This window comes from Streptopelia decaocto (assembly GCF_964273445.1).
Source record: "Streptopelia decaocto genome assembly, chromosome: 3".
NCBI classification, from domain to species: Eukaryota; Metazoa; Chordata; class Aves; order Columbiformes; family Columbidae; genus Streptopelia; species Streptopelia decaocto.
This window is the reverse complement of record NC_138656.1, coordinates 98,087,037-98,102,512: the sequence shown is the minus strand read 5'-3', so window position 1 is coordinate 98,102,512 and position 15,476 is coordinate 98,087,037. Positions and strand designations below refer to the sequence as shown.

General features: G+C 33.5%; 1 protein-coding gene across 1 annotated transcript in view; it reads right to left on the bottom strand.

The window, feature by feature from the left end:
- The window catches only part of CSMD1 (CUB and Sushi multiple domains 1), a gene marked incomplete at both ends in the record, with an annotated part of 1,064,284 nt that overhangs the window by 158,252 nt on the left and 890,556 nt on the right, over positions 1-15,476 (bottom strand). The window contains 4 exons of the mRNA XM_082048870.1: positions 1,922-2,017; positions 3,715-3,828; positions 7,168-7,284; positions 13,574-13,768. Of these exons, the coding sequence (XP_081904996.1) occupies positions 1,922-2,017; positions 3,715-3,828; positions 7,168-7,284; positions 13,574-13,768 (522 nt within the window). The remainder of the gene's footprint in view (positions 1-1,921; positions 2,018-3,714; positions 3,829-7,167; positions 7,285-13,573; positions 13,769-15,476) is intronic.

Sequence of the window (15,476 nt, the reverse complement as noted above, 5' to 3'; positions counted from 1 at the left end):
TCAATACTAATACAATTAAGTAAAGTCTTCAAAACCTTGAGCTGAGCAACAGATATTCACAAGGTAAGCTTGAAAGTATCTTTGGCACTTTTACCCTCTCTGTAGTATTACACAGAGGAATAGTGTGTGACACAGAATCCAAGCTAACTTCAGTCAAACTCTGAAACCGCAGGTGGTAGAAACACATTGAAGCACCAGTATATTGTTTTGACAGCATCATGCTGCCTATACATATCCAGAACTGAGATTTTCAGAAGTACTTGAAAATATTTTCTTTATTTTTATGTTCTTTTTCTTTGTCTTGAGAAAGCTGAAATGAACGCTTCGTCTATAGACAAACACTTTAGGTGAATGTAACAAATATTCTCATAACAGCTCTTACAATGTATTCACTTGCTAAGTGAGTAGCTATCAATATAAAACAAATCACGAAATGATCACTATTTCATACTGTAACTATAATTGGATCGGACAACAATTACATATAAATTGATATAGAATTAATTAGCATACAAGTAATTATAAAAAGATATAATCTTTCATTTTGATTTTAATATTTGTTTCAGGTAATGGGATACTCCTTGACCAGAACAAAAAGATCTATTTTCTGTGTCATTATAATGTCTGAATAGAAATCAGATATTGTTGGAAAGTTAGTATTGTATAACAAATCTACTGATTTTATTTTTATTGATTTATTAAATACAAAAATGCAGCTAGCAATGCAGAGGGGTGTTTTCAGTGCCCATTTGAAGTGTTACTCAGCAGCATGTTTGCACTTTCACCTCAGGGAAATCTGGCTTTTAACAGAGATCAAATATGTGCCTCCTCTGGTCCATAGCAGTCTAGCAACCTACATCCAACTCAATATAAAATAAAGATGCTTACTTCCTTTTGGTCAAAACTGAATATAATAGTCACCGTGTCTAGAAAACAATTTCTATGATCTTGACCCTAGTCATTTTAGTCAAGAAAAACACTGGCAGGATTAAATAGATATTTATATCAGATAACTAAATCAAGTAGCTACAAACTGGCTGGCTGCTTACAAACAGAGAAGAGCTGTTTGTGCATGTGGATATAGATGCCAGTTTGGGCTGCAAGGACCACAATATGATGAAGCTGAAGAACTGGCAGAAGGTTGGAATTAAGCTGAGCAAACTTTGGCATATTCATGAAGTTGGTACATAGACTCTCTTAAGGAACAGGAATTAAGAGGGAGGATACTGGTGATTTTTTTTTTAGAGAGATTTGAGAGCCTTGGAACAAATTATCTTATTGAGATGCAAGACTGGGAATATGGGCCGAAAGCCTGCAGTGCTAAACCAGGAGGTCTTCAAACAATTTAAATACAAAAAGGAGGCAAGGACAGGTACTAAAGCAGGAGTTTGACAACATTGCTCAGCTACTTAGAAACAAAAATCAGGAAAGTCCATGTCTATCTGGAGCAAAAATTATACAGTAGGGAAAAAGAGTCTACAGGTATGCTAATTACAAAGGGGAGTTCAAAATATACATGGGTATGTTGATCCACTGGGGGAGTACGGGGTGTGGACAACCTAATGACCAATAATGCAGTAAATATTTAAGTATTAAATATGTTTTTTGCATTGCCTTCACAGTTCTCACCATGTATTTCTACAGTCTAAGGGAGGAACGAGCACTCACAAGTAAGGGACCAACAGATTATAGGCTATTAAGAAAGGCCAGACATATTCAAGTCCATAGGGCCTTATAGGATTCACCAGAGACAACTGCCATTAAGAAACCATTCTATCACCATTACCTTGATGGCTGTAAAAAGGTTAAGACTATGCCCACATTTAAATAAATACTTTGTATTTAAATGTAAGAAGAGTTCAAAATAATACACTGTGTGAGACTAGCACCAATCTTGTCCACCAAAAGCAGACATGTTTACCTTGGTAAACAAAGTGAAACCCCTTGGCTGATGCCCCACTCTTAGCACTGAATCGCAGAAGAATTTGATTAGATGTAGCCAAAGGCAAAGTCTCTCCTACAAATGAAAACAGAAAATACATTAAAGAAGTAGTTACAACTCATCAGTATGTAATAAAAATACTGTTAAAACACAGTTTTATGTTTTCCTCTACAGTTAAAGAAAATCCATATAAGTGTATGAAATTAAATTTGCCATTGGAGGTTTGAAACTTTTCAGAATGAAAAGAATTTATGACTCAACCACATAAACTTTCTGACATTCACTGCAGCTATTGGAACTAGAGCTCAAATAAACTCTGCTGTCATTTGGGGCCAAAATTTTGTGCTGACATTTTTCTGTGTCTGACAGCTTTACTTTGCTTTGTAAAACACATTAAGCAATTAAAAGTATTTCAAAATAGGATCTTCAGGTGATTACCATTTCAAAACTAAAACTGAAATAAGAAATAACAGATCCATGACTCATTTTATGTAGTTGCTTCTATAAAATATATGGTCACACTTGAACTATATTACATTATTAACTTTCTAATAGCATACCAAATTTTATATATTGACTTGAGGATTAATAAAGATATTTAATATACTTTACCTCCTTTCCTGGGACATCTATCTAAAGTTATGATAAAAGTTCAGCAATGAATCCCTGCTGAAAAACTTATAATACTTTTACACTGCAAGGATGCCACTCCATATGAAAACTGCTTTTGTTTTTGTTGGATTATATTGATGCATATTTTAGGAAATTCTACTGAAATTCATTATAATGCAGTAATTTAAAAGATCTTAGATAACTGGATAAATAGGACTTATAATTCTTTCACTTAGATTACATTGCAGTATAATTGGGTGCTTCACTGAGCTTTCTCTTAAACTGAAACATTAAAAAGCAAATATTTTCTTTTCCTGATGGATTTTAGCCAGTAAAAAAAGAGTTTCAAAGTTAATTTCTGAACTCTTATTGTGACACAAATAGCTAGGATTCACCAGAGGAAAATGATGAGTTTCATTTTTGAAATAATAAAGTGTTTTTGATAAATCAAATAGATACGTTACAGTCTTTTAATATCAAGTATTTCTCCAATTATTCAAAGTGAAAACCAAGAATCCACGAAAATCCCCATAATGTAAAAATCTTAAACTTACCAATAAACTCTCCTAAATACTATGAGTGCATGACAAAACACATTCTTAGCTGCAGAAATATATTTGTGTATTATTCACTTGAGAAGAACATGTTCATTATACGTGCATCCATTGGAAATTCTGGTCATGCTGAAATCCATATAAGTTTAATTATGATTTCATAGGGTCAACTATTTACTATAGTTACCTGAATGCAACAGATGGCCTGCTTTTAGTCTGAGTGCATGTTTGTATACAGACAATTGCATTTTATGAATAAAAGTAACTTGTGTTTAAATTAGACATTCAGAAAACGTTGATGTGCAATTCACAGAGTTTAGGGGCAGAGAAAATAATTATACCATTCGATCTGCCCTCCAACATGAAGATCTGAGGATTTAATTCAATTATTTCTGTGTTCATCTCAGTGATAAGGTCTTGCCTAAGGTAAGTGTTCCAGAAGAAGGTATTAATTCAAGTATTTAGAAGGCTCTTCCATTTCCCTTGACATCCTGTTCCAATTACTTTATTATTATATTTCTGAATTAAATTCATAATATTCCGCTGATTTATTTTTTCCTTACTGAGCTGTGTGAGAAATATATACTTATTTTCTTTATTAGTTACCTGAGTGGGATCCAGACAGTGAACTTAGAAGTCTAGCCTGAGAATTTTCTCCATCAAATAATTCTGCCACATCATTCAAAGCTGTCTGAAAATACGCAAATTGTCCAAATACAACTGCATTAAAAAAAAAAAAAGAGAGAGAGAGAAAAAAAAGAGACAACATAAACCAAGAACCTAGCCTTTAAAAACAAATATAAAGGGATATTTAGGCTTGTCTTAGTTACCAGTGTCTTCCTATATGAATCATATCCAAGTTTAATTGTTGCCTACCACAATAAAACAGTTGCATTAAACATAACTAATAAGAACCTGATGTGCTTTTCATATTTCCTTATTTTTAGTTTCTTGAAAAAAGATAATTATATCACTCTTTTTCCAAAAGTGTATTATCCAGTCAAACAAGTCTGGTTCTTTATTGCATAGATACCTATGAGAATAAGAAAATGGAATAGCTAAAAAGGCAAGTTTTTTTACCAAAATTCCATTACCAACCTCAGCAACTCTTAGGGAGTTTCTGTCGTAAAACATGATTAGATGTTTAGCCAGCTTTAATCTGAGGAAGAAGTTTTAAACTTATTGATTTGGCTATTTTTCTAAAATTGTATCAGTATTTATTTTATCAGAAAAAATATAAAAACTGTTCAAATACTAAAAATATCAATGTGTTACTGGTTTTGACTGTTGATACACTTAATTTTCACTTCATTTGTAAGTAATGTAAAGTGTATTGACAGATAAATAATGTAATTTTATTACACATCTCGCTAGTAACTATCAAATGGTTTGCTGAATTCAAATATCAGATAGCAATAGAAACAAGAAGTAATAAACCAATATGTAATAAAATCAAGTAAATAAAAATATTACTTCATCACTCTAGCTATCCATATTTTTTTGACAAGGGAGGAATCTGTTTTAAATTTATTTAAATTGGTCTTCAATTCAGCACAGATAGCATTTTTCAACTCCTTGTTAATTTTTACTTTTTTAAACTTAAAAAAAAATGCATAGTCCAACCTCCTGATTTTTAAAGGCTAACTTTGAAGTTCAATTAGATTGCTCAGATCTTTTTCTGAGCAAATTTTGAAAATTGGTAAAAATTGTTCTTTGAGCTGCTTGTACTTACTCCCTGTCATAAGAAGAATGTTTACCTTAAGTCCAGTTGGAATTTATTCTGCTACAACCTGTGACCACTGCCACTTGTTCTTTCATTGCATATTTCTGGAAGGGTCCTCCGTCACTTTTTTTTCTCCAGGTTGAACTTCCTTCAACTTTTCCTTCAACTGTGCTTCAGCCTGCTCTCTGTTGGGCTTGTTCTATTTTAGCAATCTGTGCCTTCTAATTTGGAAGCACAAAACTACAGACATAGTTTCCAGATGCTACTTCATGAAGAGGTAAACAGTACCTAGACTTGCAGGCCACAATCTTACAGTTGCAGCCCAGTATGCAATTAGTCTTCATTGTTGCAAGGGCATCCTCTGTGCAAACTATTATCAGCTGTTAGTTGTAAACTGTAAAGTTATTGTAATGTTCTTCAGTCCCTAAATCTACTAGAGCTGCTAAAAATATATATATTTCAAATAAAATTTATATCACAACTGAAAAAGAAATGGTTTGAAGTTGTGTCTATGGCCAGTAGATACAAGTAACTTTTCTGTCAGGCCCTCTTCAAGTCAGGACCATCATGAGATCCAACATGGAGAAATAGTCCTGTCAGGGACTTTCGAAGCATTTTATATGTTACTTATAATATCTACTTGTGTCAGTTTCTCTTTCTAAAAATAAGATTTTATTTTTTTTTTTAATGGCTAGTGAAAGGGTTGCATAATTTTAAAATACTATGTAGTAAAATACAAAATCTTGAATGTTACTTATTAAAAATTTCTAAATTATGATAACATCCAATTCTTCAGTACACTAAATAAACAACAAAAAATAAACATAATGTAATTAATTTATTGAAGTTTACAACTACTGAAATGGGCCTAGAGATGTTTAGCATGTTCTCAATGAGGAATGTTAGTGAACATTATTTTGTAATAAAGCCTTTAATTGGATAAATATGTCTCTCTGTAAAGCTCATGTAGCATTTCACTGTAACTACTGTCTTGAGGATTTAATTGCTCTGAATGATTTGATGGATCCTTTCTATAAGTTCCAGATATTTTCTTGTTCCACTAATTATTTTCATGCATTCTATACAATTCTATTAGGAAATAAAATAATTACATCCAATCAAAGCTCATTTTCTCTTGTAGAAAAGTCGAATCTATAATAAAGACTACAGAATGCTTTTAAATTTTCGTGTAGTACAAATATCAAGGATTTGTGTTACTCTTACTTCTAAAACATTGACGACTAACTTTTATATGATATATATTGTGGGATTTGGTTTTTTTTAAAGTAGGACAATAACTAATAAAAATATGTTTTATTTGATAATTATTTAACCATAGTTGTTGCAAGTCTCTACTGTGCAAATGTATTTATTTTTTCCTGAAGAAATACTTCTGAAATGTGAGAACAAACTTTCTAAAACATGATGAAAATACCATTAGTCACTTTCTTACAAAAAAACTGTGAACAAAAATTGTGAGCAAAACATTGAGCTTGACTCAAATAATAATAATAAAGACCAGTTATCAAGAGTTCAGTACCAGAGTGACGTTATGAATCTTTATTAGCAGATATAATAAACTTTTCCCAAGCTCTCAACCTGTAAATCTTTAACTACTTCTGTCAGCAGCTTTCCAAATTTCTTGGTGAAAAAATTGCTGAGCCCTTACAGGTTTCATTACATATAGAAAGTACTAAACACACTAAGTTGCTGTGTATTAAGTCTTTTGGTAAGTAAGTAGTAAAATGGATCTTATTGCTATTTATCTGCACTTGAATTAGGAAAACCTGCTGTGCAGAAAACCATGTCCCACATACCATTGCACAAGTTTTAAACATTTTCTCCAAGTATTTTGACACATTGAAAAAACAAGTTTTGTGATTTTTCCAAACATTTCTGGCACTTTTATGAAAAAATTTACTTTCTTTTCCTCCACTGTACTTGTTAAATGTGATCCTGCTCATCTTGCTCTTGTAAAAACATGAAAAACAAAGAGTTAAAATGTAAGAAAACACTCGATGCTTGTTTTGGGACAACAGTTTTTACTTTGCAGGAAGCTCAAATGGATGATTATCCTATGATGAAGAATGATGTAATCAATGAAAGTATTCAGGATATGTTTGGATAGCAAACACAGATGGTTTAGCTGAAGTCTATTGATTACTCTACAGAAGTAAAAGGTCAAAACCTTAGAATCAATTTTGATGTTTAGAATACATTTATTTTCGTTAAGCAATTTGCAATGCACTGGAAAGTTAGGGTCACTATTACACATGAAGGACATCTGAATGGTAGAAAAAATATTAATTGACAAATCAGTAGAAAAAAATTCTTACCAAATTCCTTAGGCACAGTTATTGAATAATGGCAAGTCTGTCCAGCAGTGTAGTTATGAGGATAACTTGGTGATAGAACCACTCCCTCTGATCCAGTGTATTGCCCTCCACATGGTGCTGGAAACGAAACAGAAAGAAATGGGTTAAATCTATTCCAATTGTCTGTATTAATTCAGCCTGAAAAAGATAACCTAATGATCACACAGTGATAGTTTAGTGGTTTTGGTTTTGTTTGGTTTTCCTATGATGACATATCTAATAGTTCTTTCTCAGGCTATAATTTTGAGTAAAATTTCTTTAAAATTAGAATGTCTGTCTGATTTGGATATATGTCTATATCTTCTACCTGTCTATCTATCTATCATCTATCTATCTATCTATCTATCTATCTATCTATCTATCTATCTATCTATCTATCCATCTATCAGAGCTCAGGAAAAATATGGTACTACATAATTAAAATCACAACACAGTCGTCTCAGGTCTCAGAGGAATACATGGACATGCTAACATTACCCTACACAGAATACCATGAATTCTGCTTTGTGAATGTATGCTTGAATTGCCTTGCTTTTCATAACCTAGGTAATTATCAAAAGAGGATATGGATTATATCTATAAACAATCTTCAGATTCATATGTATATAAAACAGAAAAGAAAGAGTAAAGGAAACTGTTTACAGCTACAGAATTCAGAAGGCAGATTTAAAAAGAGTGAAGCCTCAACATTCAAGGCCTAGTCAAGCACTATGTAAGTAGCAGTTCTGTTTGTATCATGAGAAAAAAAAAACAAAACAAACACGTGTGGTATATTTCTTCCATGTATAGGCAACAAATGTGGCATTCTGCGAGACTGCTGGGTTTACCAGTTACAGGTCAAAGCACTACATTATAGGAACTCTGTGTCTCAAGGGTTTCATAGGAAAAGCCAAAGCAGGGAGTGGATGAAAGAGATATGTGCTTTTGGAGAAAAAGCAAACATAAGCAGTGGCTATTTTTGACAAGCTGAGAGAGTTGGGGTTGTTCAGCCTGGAGAAGAGAAGGTTCTGGGAAGACTTTATTGCAGTTTTTCAGTACTTAAAAGGGGTCTATAACAAAGATAGGGACAGACTTTTAGAAGGGTATATTGCAACAGGACAAGTGGTAATGGTTTTAAACTATAAGAGCGGAGATTCAGACTAGACATGAGAAAGAAATGTTTTACAATGAGGTTGGTAAAACACTGGCACAGGTTGCCCAGAGAGGTGGTTGATGCCCCATCCCTGGAGACATTCAAGGCCAGGCTGGACGGGGCTCTGAGCAGCCTGATCTAGTTGAGATGTCCCTGCTCATGGCAGAGGGGTTGGACTAGATAAGCTTTGAAGGTCACTTCCAACCCAAACTGTTCTATGATTCTATGATTTTTAAGTTAAAATATTCCCTTGTGTTGGGATACATCTCTATAAATACATCCCTATACAATGAAAAGAAGTCATTGCTGTCACTTTTCTTGACTTTTGAGAACTAATGGGAAGGTTTGGCTTCCTATCAAAATCATCATTAAAATGTAAGTTTTATAGTAATTACATTAGTTACATGCAATCCAGTGCTCTCTTGTTTTTGTTTGGGTTTTTTGTTTGTTTTTGTTGTTGTTGGGTTTTTTGGGGGGGTTGTTTGTTTGGTTTTGGTTTTGTTTGTTTTTCTTTTCCAAATGATTTCATCAAACACTACTAAAAACTATAGATTTTACAAGAATAAATGATTTTCCTACACTGTTATTTTACCCAATAAGTTTATAATGGATTTTTAAATAAATAAGTAAATTTATTAAAAAATAGAATAATTATATTACTTCTTTTTTTTAACAAGAAAAAGATAATTGCATACCAATTACTTTCTACTATAAGGAACAAACTAAGCCAATGTTACCCCTACCTGGGTATCTTACCTGCATTACATTTTAACAACTGCCTGGAAAGCAGCTCTGAGGAGAACCTTGGGTCCAGGTGGACAAGTTCATTGGGCTGGGGCTACTGAAGTTGCCAGCTCTCATCTCTGCTGACCCAGCTTATGTGCCATGGGACTGTGCACAGTGAGTGAGGACACAACCTGTGCTCTGGTCATCCTCAGCTCCTGGCTCATCTGCCCTTGTGGACCAGACCTGCTCTTTCTGCTCCCTGACAGAAACTGGGTTTTAAAATCACACCTGAAATATCTCTACAAGTTTAACTTCCTTATATAAGCAGCAATTAATACTACAAATCTGTGTCTTCTTGTAGCTGATAAATGAATTATTCAAAAATCCAACGTAATGATAGAAGATGATAGTTTATTCATAGGCTGAATAGGATTATGTGGTTGAGGTGAAACTCAAATATCACATGGAATCAGTTCATGCCCTGAATTTTAAATCTTTATTTTTTTTTTTATTTTCTTGCCTCAAGGATACCAGAAAGTAAGCCACAAAGTCTATCTTCTAATTACCAGATGAAGTTCTCAAGTCATGAACATTCCACTGGAATGCAAGTGTATCACTTATGCTTAATTTAAAACAAATTCCAAAGCTATAGAGTTATAAAAATGTTCCCTTTTAAAATGACTTTTCCTATTTTTGGATATGGCTTTGATAATATCTTTGATAATATTTATGATAACATCTTTGTAGTACATTGACTCTGTAAGGAAACCCTGTGAGTGCTTAGGGCAAAAAAAAAAGAAACAAGAAAAGTTCTGTTGTAGGTTACACTTTCAGAGGATGTATTTTCGTAACTTCATTAAGGATTGTAAAATGAATGATGAAAAGATTTTGCCTGAGATTTTCCATTACCATTCCTGAATATTCCAACAGGCAGTTGCCAACCATTGCCTAGATATATATAAAATTTGTTTTCATCATGTCTCACTGTAAAATGTTACCTTAAAAAGAAATAAATAAATAAAAAACACACCACAAATAAATAAAGTTAAATTAACTAACTTAATTGGGGTAATTGACTTAAAGAACTAAGGGCATTGTTTTCAGAGATTCTTGGCACTAATTTTAGGTTCTTTTCCATTTTTCATGCTTCAAAATGCTTCATGGTTTTTGGTTCAATATTTTAAAGAAGTTCAAAAAGGGGAAATTAGCTATCAGTATATATAAAGAAATATAAACTCAAAACACTGTGCTAAAATCGCATCATAAATTTTTTTGTTTGGTATTTTCAGTTTTGATTGAGTTAAATTGTATATTACAACAGGGCTTTATGTGACAACAAAAGTGATTTGGAGTGCATTTTGTTTCTGGACTCCTGTACAACTCCTACCCTTAAAATTATGTATAAATATGTTCTATATAATGGATTTGTATTTCATATATATGTTTAAACATAGCATGTTTTGTTTATACTTTCCACTCACAAAATTGTTCTTTAAATTATTAGTTTCTCAAAACCATGCCCTGTGACACAAACAAGGATTCTTCACTCTAATTACTTAGGAGCTTTGGCACTACCATCATTACAGAACTATGGTAAAATAAGACTTCCAGTGGACCAAAGAGCTCATACAGTCTTCAATAATCTGTGGTTCCATTATAATCCACTATTTGAGATTTTTGTCCTTCTCATAAATCAAGTCTATTTTATTAAATACTTGTTTAAGTCTCCACAAAAGGTTATAAACAGATATATATCTGGTTTTTTAGTATGGTTTACTTCATACTAGAGACATAAATGTAGTAGCTGTGTAAATGATACTTTTAAAACCTCCGCACCTTAACTGAATTAATAAGACTATATGTTTTAAAATGGAACAGAGAGTAAACCATACTAGATAAATAGACTTAAAGTATTTCCACAAGCATGTTTTCCAGTTTAGTTTTTCTCAGATTTAACAGTGTCAAGATACTCAATCTTTCAGTTAGTAACTTTTGCTTTTTTAGACACCCAGTGTTATTTAGAATAGATATCACAAGCAGTGCAATACTACATCAATTGTCACCTTGGAATAAGAATTGTAATTATTGAGGAAGAAAATTAAAATGATATCTCAGAGCTATGGCTAACTAATTTATCTTCTATCCCTTATGTCAGCATTTGTGTTGTATGAATATAGAACAGTTTTAACAAATCAAAAGAAAGTTACATGTATTAGTTATTCTCCATAAAGTACTAAATAATATTGAAAAATAATATTCTGTAATACTTTACATTTTTAATTGTCTATTGGATGATCCTCAAAATGAACTCAATATGAGATACTGATGTCTTTTTTTTAAAAAAACAGGTATTGTTTTAGGAGCTCTGTGTGTCTGTTCTACACTACTATTTCTGGCTGTAAAAAATAGAGGATTCTAAAGAACATTTTCCCTATTTTTTTATTTCATATCTTATAAAGTGTTATAATCATAGATATTATTTTAAGAGAAAATTAATTCTTAAGAAATAGGATGCTAATTCTGCTTTAAAAAATTAAGCACATCAATGTTGATTTTTAAACAAACAACCAAAAAAATTCAATCAGAAGTGTATCAGTTTCCAAGGTGAACCATGGGTCATTTTTGTTTTTCTACATTTTTGTTTTATAAAAGCTTATATCATACAAAATATAATTGTTCTACAAGTCTACTTTCATAAGGTATCAAAGTTATGTCATAGTAAAAGCTTCATTCTGCACTCTATCTGCTGATGCATGTGCTCTAAATATTCACCATATGGAGAAAAAAAATGCAATTTTTCTTTAAAATCTTTTAAAAAGCAAAGTTACTGAATAAAAAAATCCCTGAGGAAAAAAAAATCCATCTTAATTCCTCCTATTTTGTTGATGGTGGTCAATGCATTCAACATGAGCCCCTATAGCAAAGGTGGCAATCAGCTTCTTGAGCTAACCGTTAGGAAGATTATTTGCCAAACACATCAAGGAGGTCATCCTTCCCCTCCACTCAGCACTCGTGAGGTTACATATGGAATTGTGTGTCCATTTCTGATCTCCCCAGTACAAGAAATCATAATCATAAAATATTGGATTGGAAGTGACCTCACAGATATCTAGTCCAGCCTTTCTTGGCAAAAGCATGGTCTAGACAAGATCGCCCAGCACCCTGTCCAGCTGAATCTTAGAAGTGTCCAATGTTGTGGAATTCACCACTTCCCTGGGAAGATTATTTCAATGGCTGATTTTTCTCATTGTGAAAAATTTCCCTCTTGTGTCAAATCAGAATGACCCCAGGCATAACTTCTACCCCTCATCTTTTCCATGTGACTCCTTGTAAACTTCTTTCTTGCAACTCTTTAAATACTGGAACAGAGTGATGAGGTCTGCCCTAAGCCTTCTTTTCTCAAAGCTGAACAAACCCAGTTCCCTCAGCATTTCCTTATATGGTGGCTTCCAAGCACTTTGATCATCTTTGTAGCCTTTCTCTGGACCCTCTCTAGCCTGTCCACATATTTTTTGCATAGTGAAGACAAAAACTGAACACAATATTCCAGGTGTGGCCTGTCAAGTGCTGAGAGGGATAGTGACTTCTTTGTCTCTGCTGGTGTTGCCCTTGCTAATGCATGCCAGCATCATCCCCAGAGCAGAGGGGAAGGAGAATGTCTCTCGACCTACTAACTACCCTCCTTCAAATAAACCCCAGGATGCCATTGGCCTTCATGGCCACAAGGGCACAGTGATGGCTCATCCACCATTTGCATCAGGAAGTTATCATCAAATGCACTGGAGGAACCTCCTAGACTGTGGCTGGCTGGCTGAGTAGTCCTTCCAGCAAACATCAGGGAAGTTAAAATCCCTCATGACAACCATGGCCTGTGACTGTGAGGCCACTCTCAGCTGCCTGTAGAAGGCCTCATCAGCTTCTCCACCCTGATCTGGTGGCCTGTTATAGACATCCAGAACAATATCACCCCTGCCAGCCTGCCCCTTAATTCTCACCCATAGACTGTCAGCTCGCTCCTCATCCATGCCTGGGACAGTACTCAATACATTGTAGTTGCTCTCTCATGTAAAGAGCAACTCCATCACCACGCCTGCCTGGCCTGTCTTCCTGAAAAGGATATAGCCATCCATGACCACATTCCAGTCATGTGAGCTGTCCCATCATATCTCTGATTGCCACCAGATCATAATCTCCTGCCCGAACACAGGTTTCTAACTCCTCCTGCTTATTCCCCATGCTGCGCGCATTAATATACAGGCATTTCAGAGAGCGAGCCGAGCACACCGATTTCACCCTAGGGGTATGGGAGCCTCCCAGCCTTCATCAATTTTAGAGTGCTGCCCCACTGATGCAAGCCCAGCTACAACCCCATCTCCCTTTTTATTTTTTAACTTCAGGGTTTTTTTTGATACAAGCTATATGTGTAAAAATCTTATAAACAGACTGAGGGACTAAGACACTCTGAATTCACTGGAGATACAAGGGAATTGATAAGAAAACAGTACATACCATTACAAGATGGCAATGCTCTGTTCCATGCTGGCTTTCCATCTGCACCAATTACACATGTTATAGTTGAAGGATCCATAATCTTGTATCCAGAATCACACTGGTAAGTAATAGTTGAACCAAGCTTAAAGTCTGTTCCAGTTCTTGTCCCATTCATAATGTTTCCAGGATCAAAACAAGCTTCCCGTGGTTTTTCTGTTAAAGTAAATTAAAATAAATCTAGATATACTTTCTACTAAAACAAACTAAAAAAACTTAACAATTATTATTGTGTTTTGGTTTTGGTTTTTTTCAGTCCGTTTACATTTTTCAACAGCTTATTAAAATATTTTTCTTGTTTCTGTATGCTTACTACAAGATCATGGATGTTTGCATTAGACTGATAATCTGGCAAGGAATTTGTACTGCGAGGATTTAACCAACAGCATTTTCTTTCTACCTTTTGTGAGCAGAAGTATCTAAAAGCTGAATGACTCCAATGAAGTTTAGTAGTGTAGAAGAAGAACTACCATTTCTAGAATTCACTGCTTAACACTGTTATGTTTTTTAACAAAGTACTATGCACAGTACTCAGTAATTTATGGTTCGAAAGCTGGCATACCATCGATTAATATAAACCTCAAAGATGCTTATGCTTCATATTTAAGAAGATCTAAAAATAACTGGAGCTTGAAGGCTGACAAAGTAAGAACAGTTATTTTCTGTTTACAAAATCTTTACGTCAGTGTGAGTACAGCATTGATTTTAACAATATTGTTATTTCATTAATCTTTTTTGGCAAGTTAAGATACACAGAAAACAAATGGGAAAAAATAATTCATATTAGAAATTACTTTGTTTCAAGTATATGATGTAGATGATTTTCAAATAAGTAGGATTTAGGCACGAAGCACTCTATAACCAAAGAATTAAAACAAAATATTAGTAATTTTATACTGTTAATAACTATGCAATACTTTTTTCCAACAAAAGGCTTAAATACAACTCAGTCCTTTAAAATCTATTAAAATATTGTGCAATATTACCTCTGTAAACAATATTTTCCTAAACATGTTAACTCTTTGGAGGGAAGGATGCACCTAGTATGAAGTTGATTTATAAGGCAAAGATTTGGCAAAGATTTTTTATTAAGAAATTCGAGAGTCAAATTCATAGTCAAAACTTACAGCAGGCATCTTTCCTTTATTAAATGTTAATAAAACATGGATTTTAATGAAAAAGTAAAGGAATATTACCAGAAAACAAAACTGGATGTCCATAATCAGAAATGTAAAGTAATAAATTTTATATAAAAATCAAATAATGTACTTAGTAGAGATATTTAATCATTAGGCACAAACATACTGCCTATTTACTATAATAATTTTCTGCTTTCATATGTTATACTTTTATTTTCTTATTATTTCACTTATCTTTCAGTTGCAAAGAGGCACACATATCAGACTATGCTGAGAACAGAAAATGCACACACAGTGAAAATGTGTATGCACTTTTTCAATCGACATATTTATCTCTTTATATTATCCTGCTTAACTTGTTATTTTTTTTCCTTGCAGGTTAACAAGACTTCCTGGAACAAGTTGTTTCCCCATTTTATTTACATTTTGTTTCAAGTTTAGGTATGAACAAACCGACTAAGATTTCATCTACGGCACTATGACAATTACTTGGGAAAGAAAAGCCTTGACAACATGGAGAATAATGCACGATGGTGGATGAAAGATGAAGACTAAATATAAAAATGATTTAAGAGTTCTTTTCAACCTCCCTCTCTTTCATTGGCATGTTATTTCTATATTCTTCATATATTTTTTATTCCTTTGTTCCTTTTTGACATGTATATTAATGTGGTTTGCTTCTATTTTCAAGAATAAGAAGCTGGGGCAGCATATCTGCTGTTGAA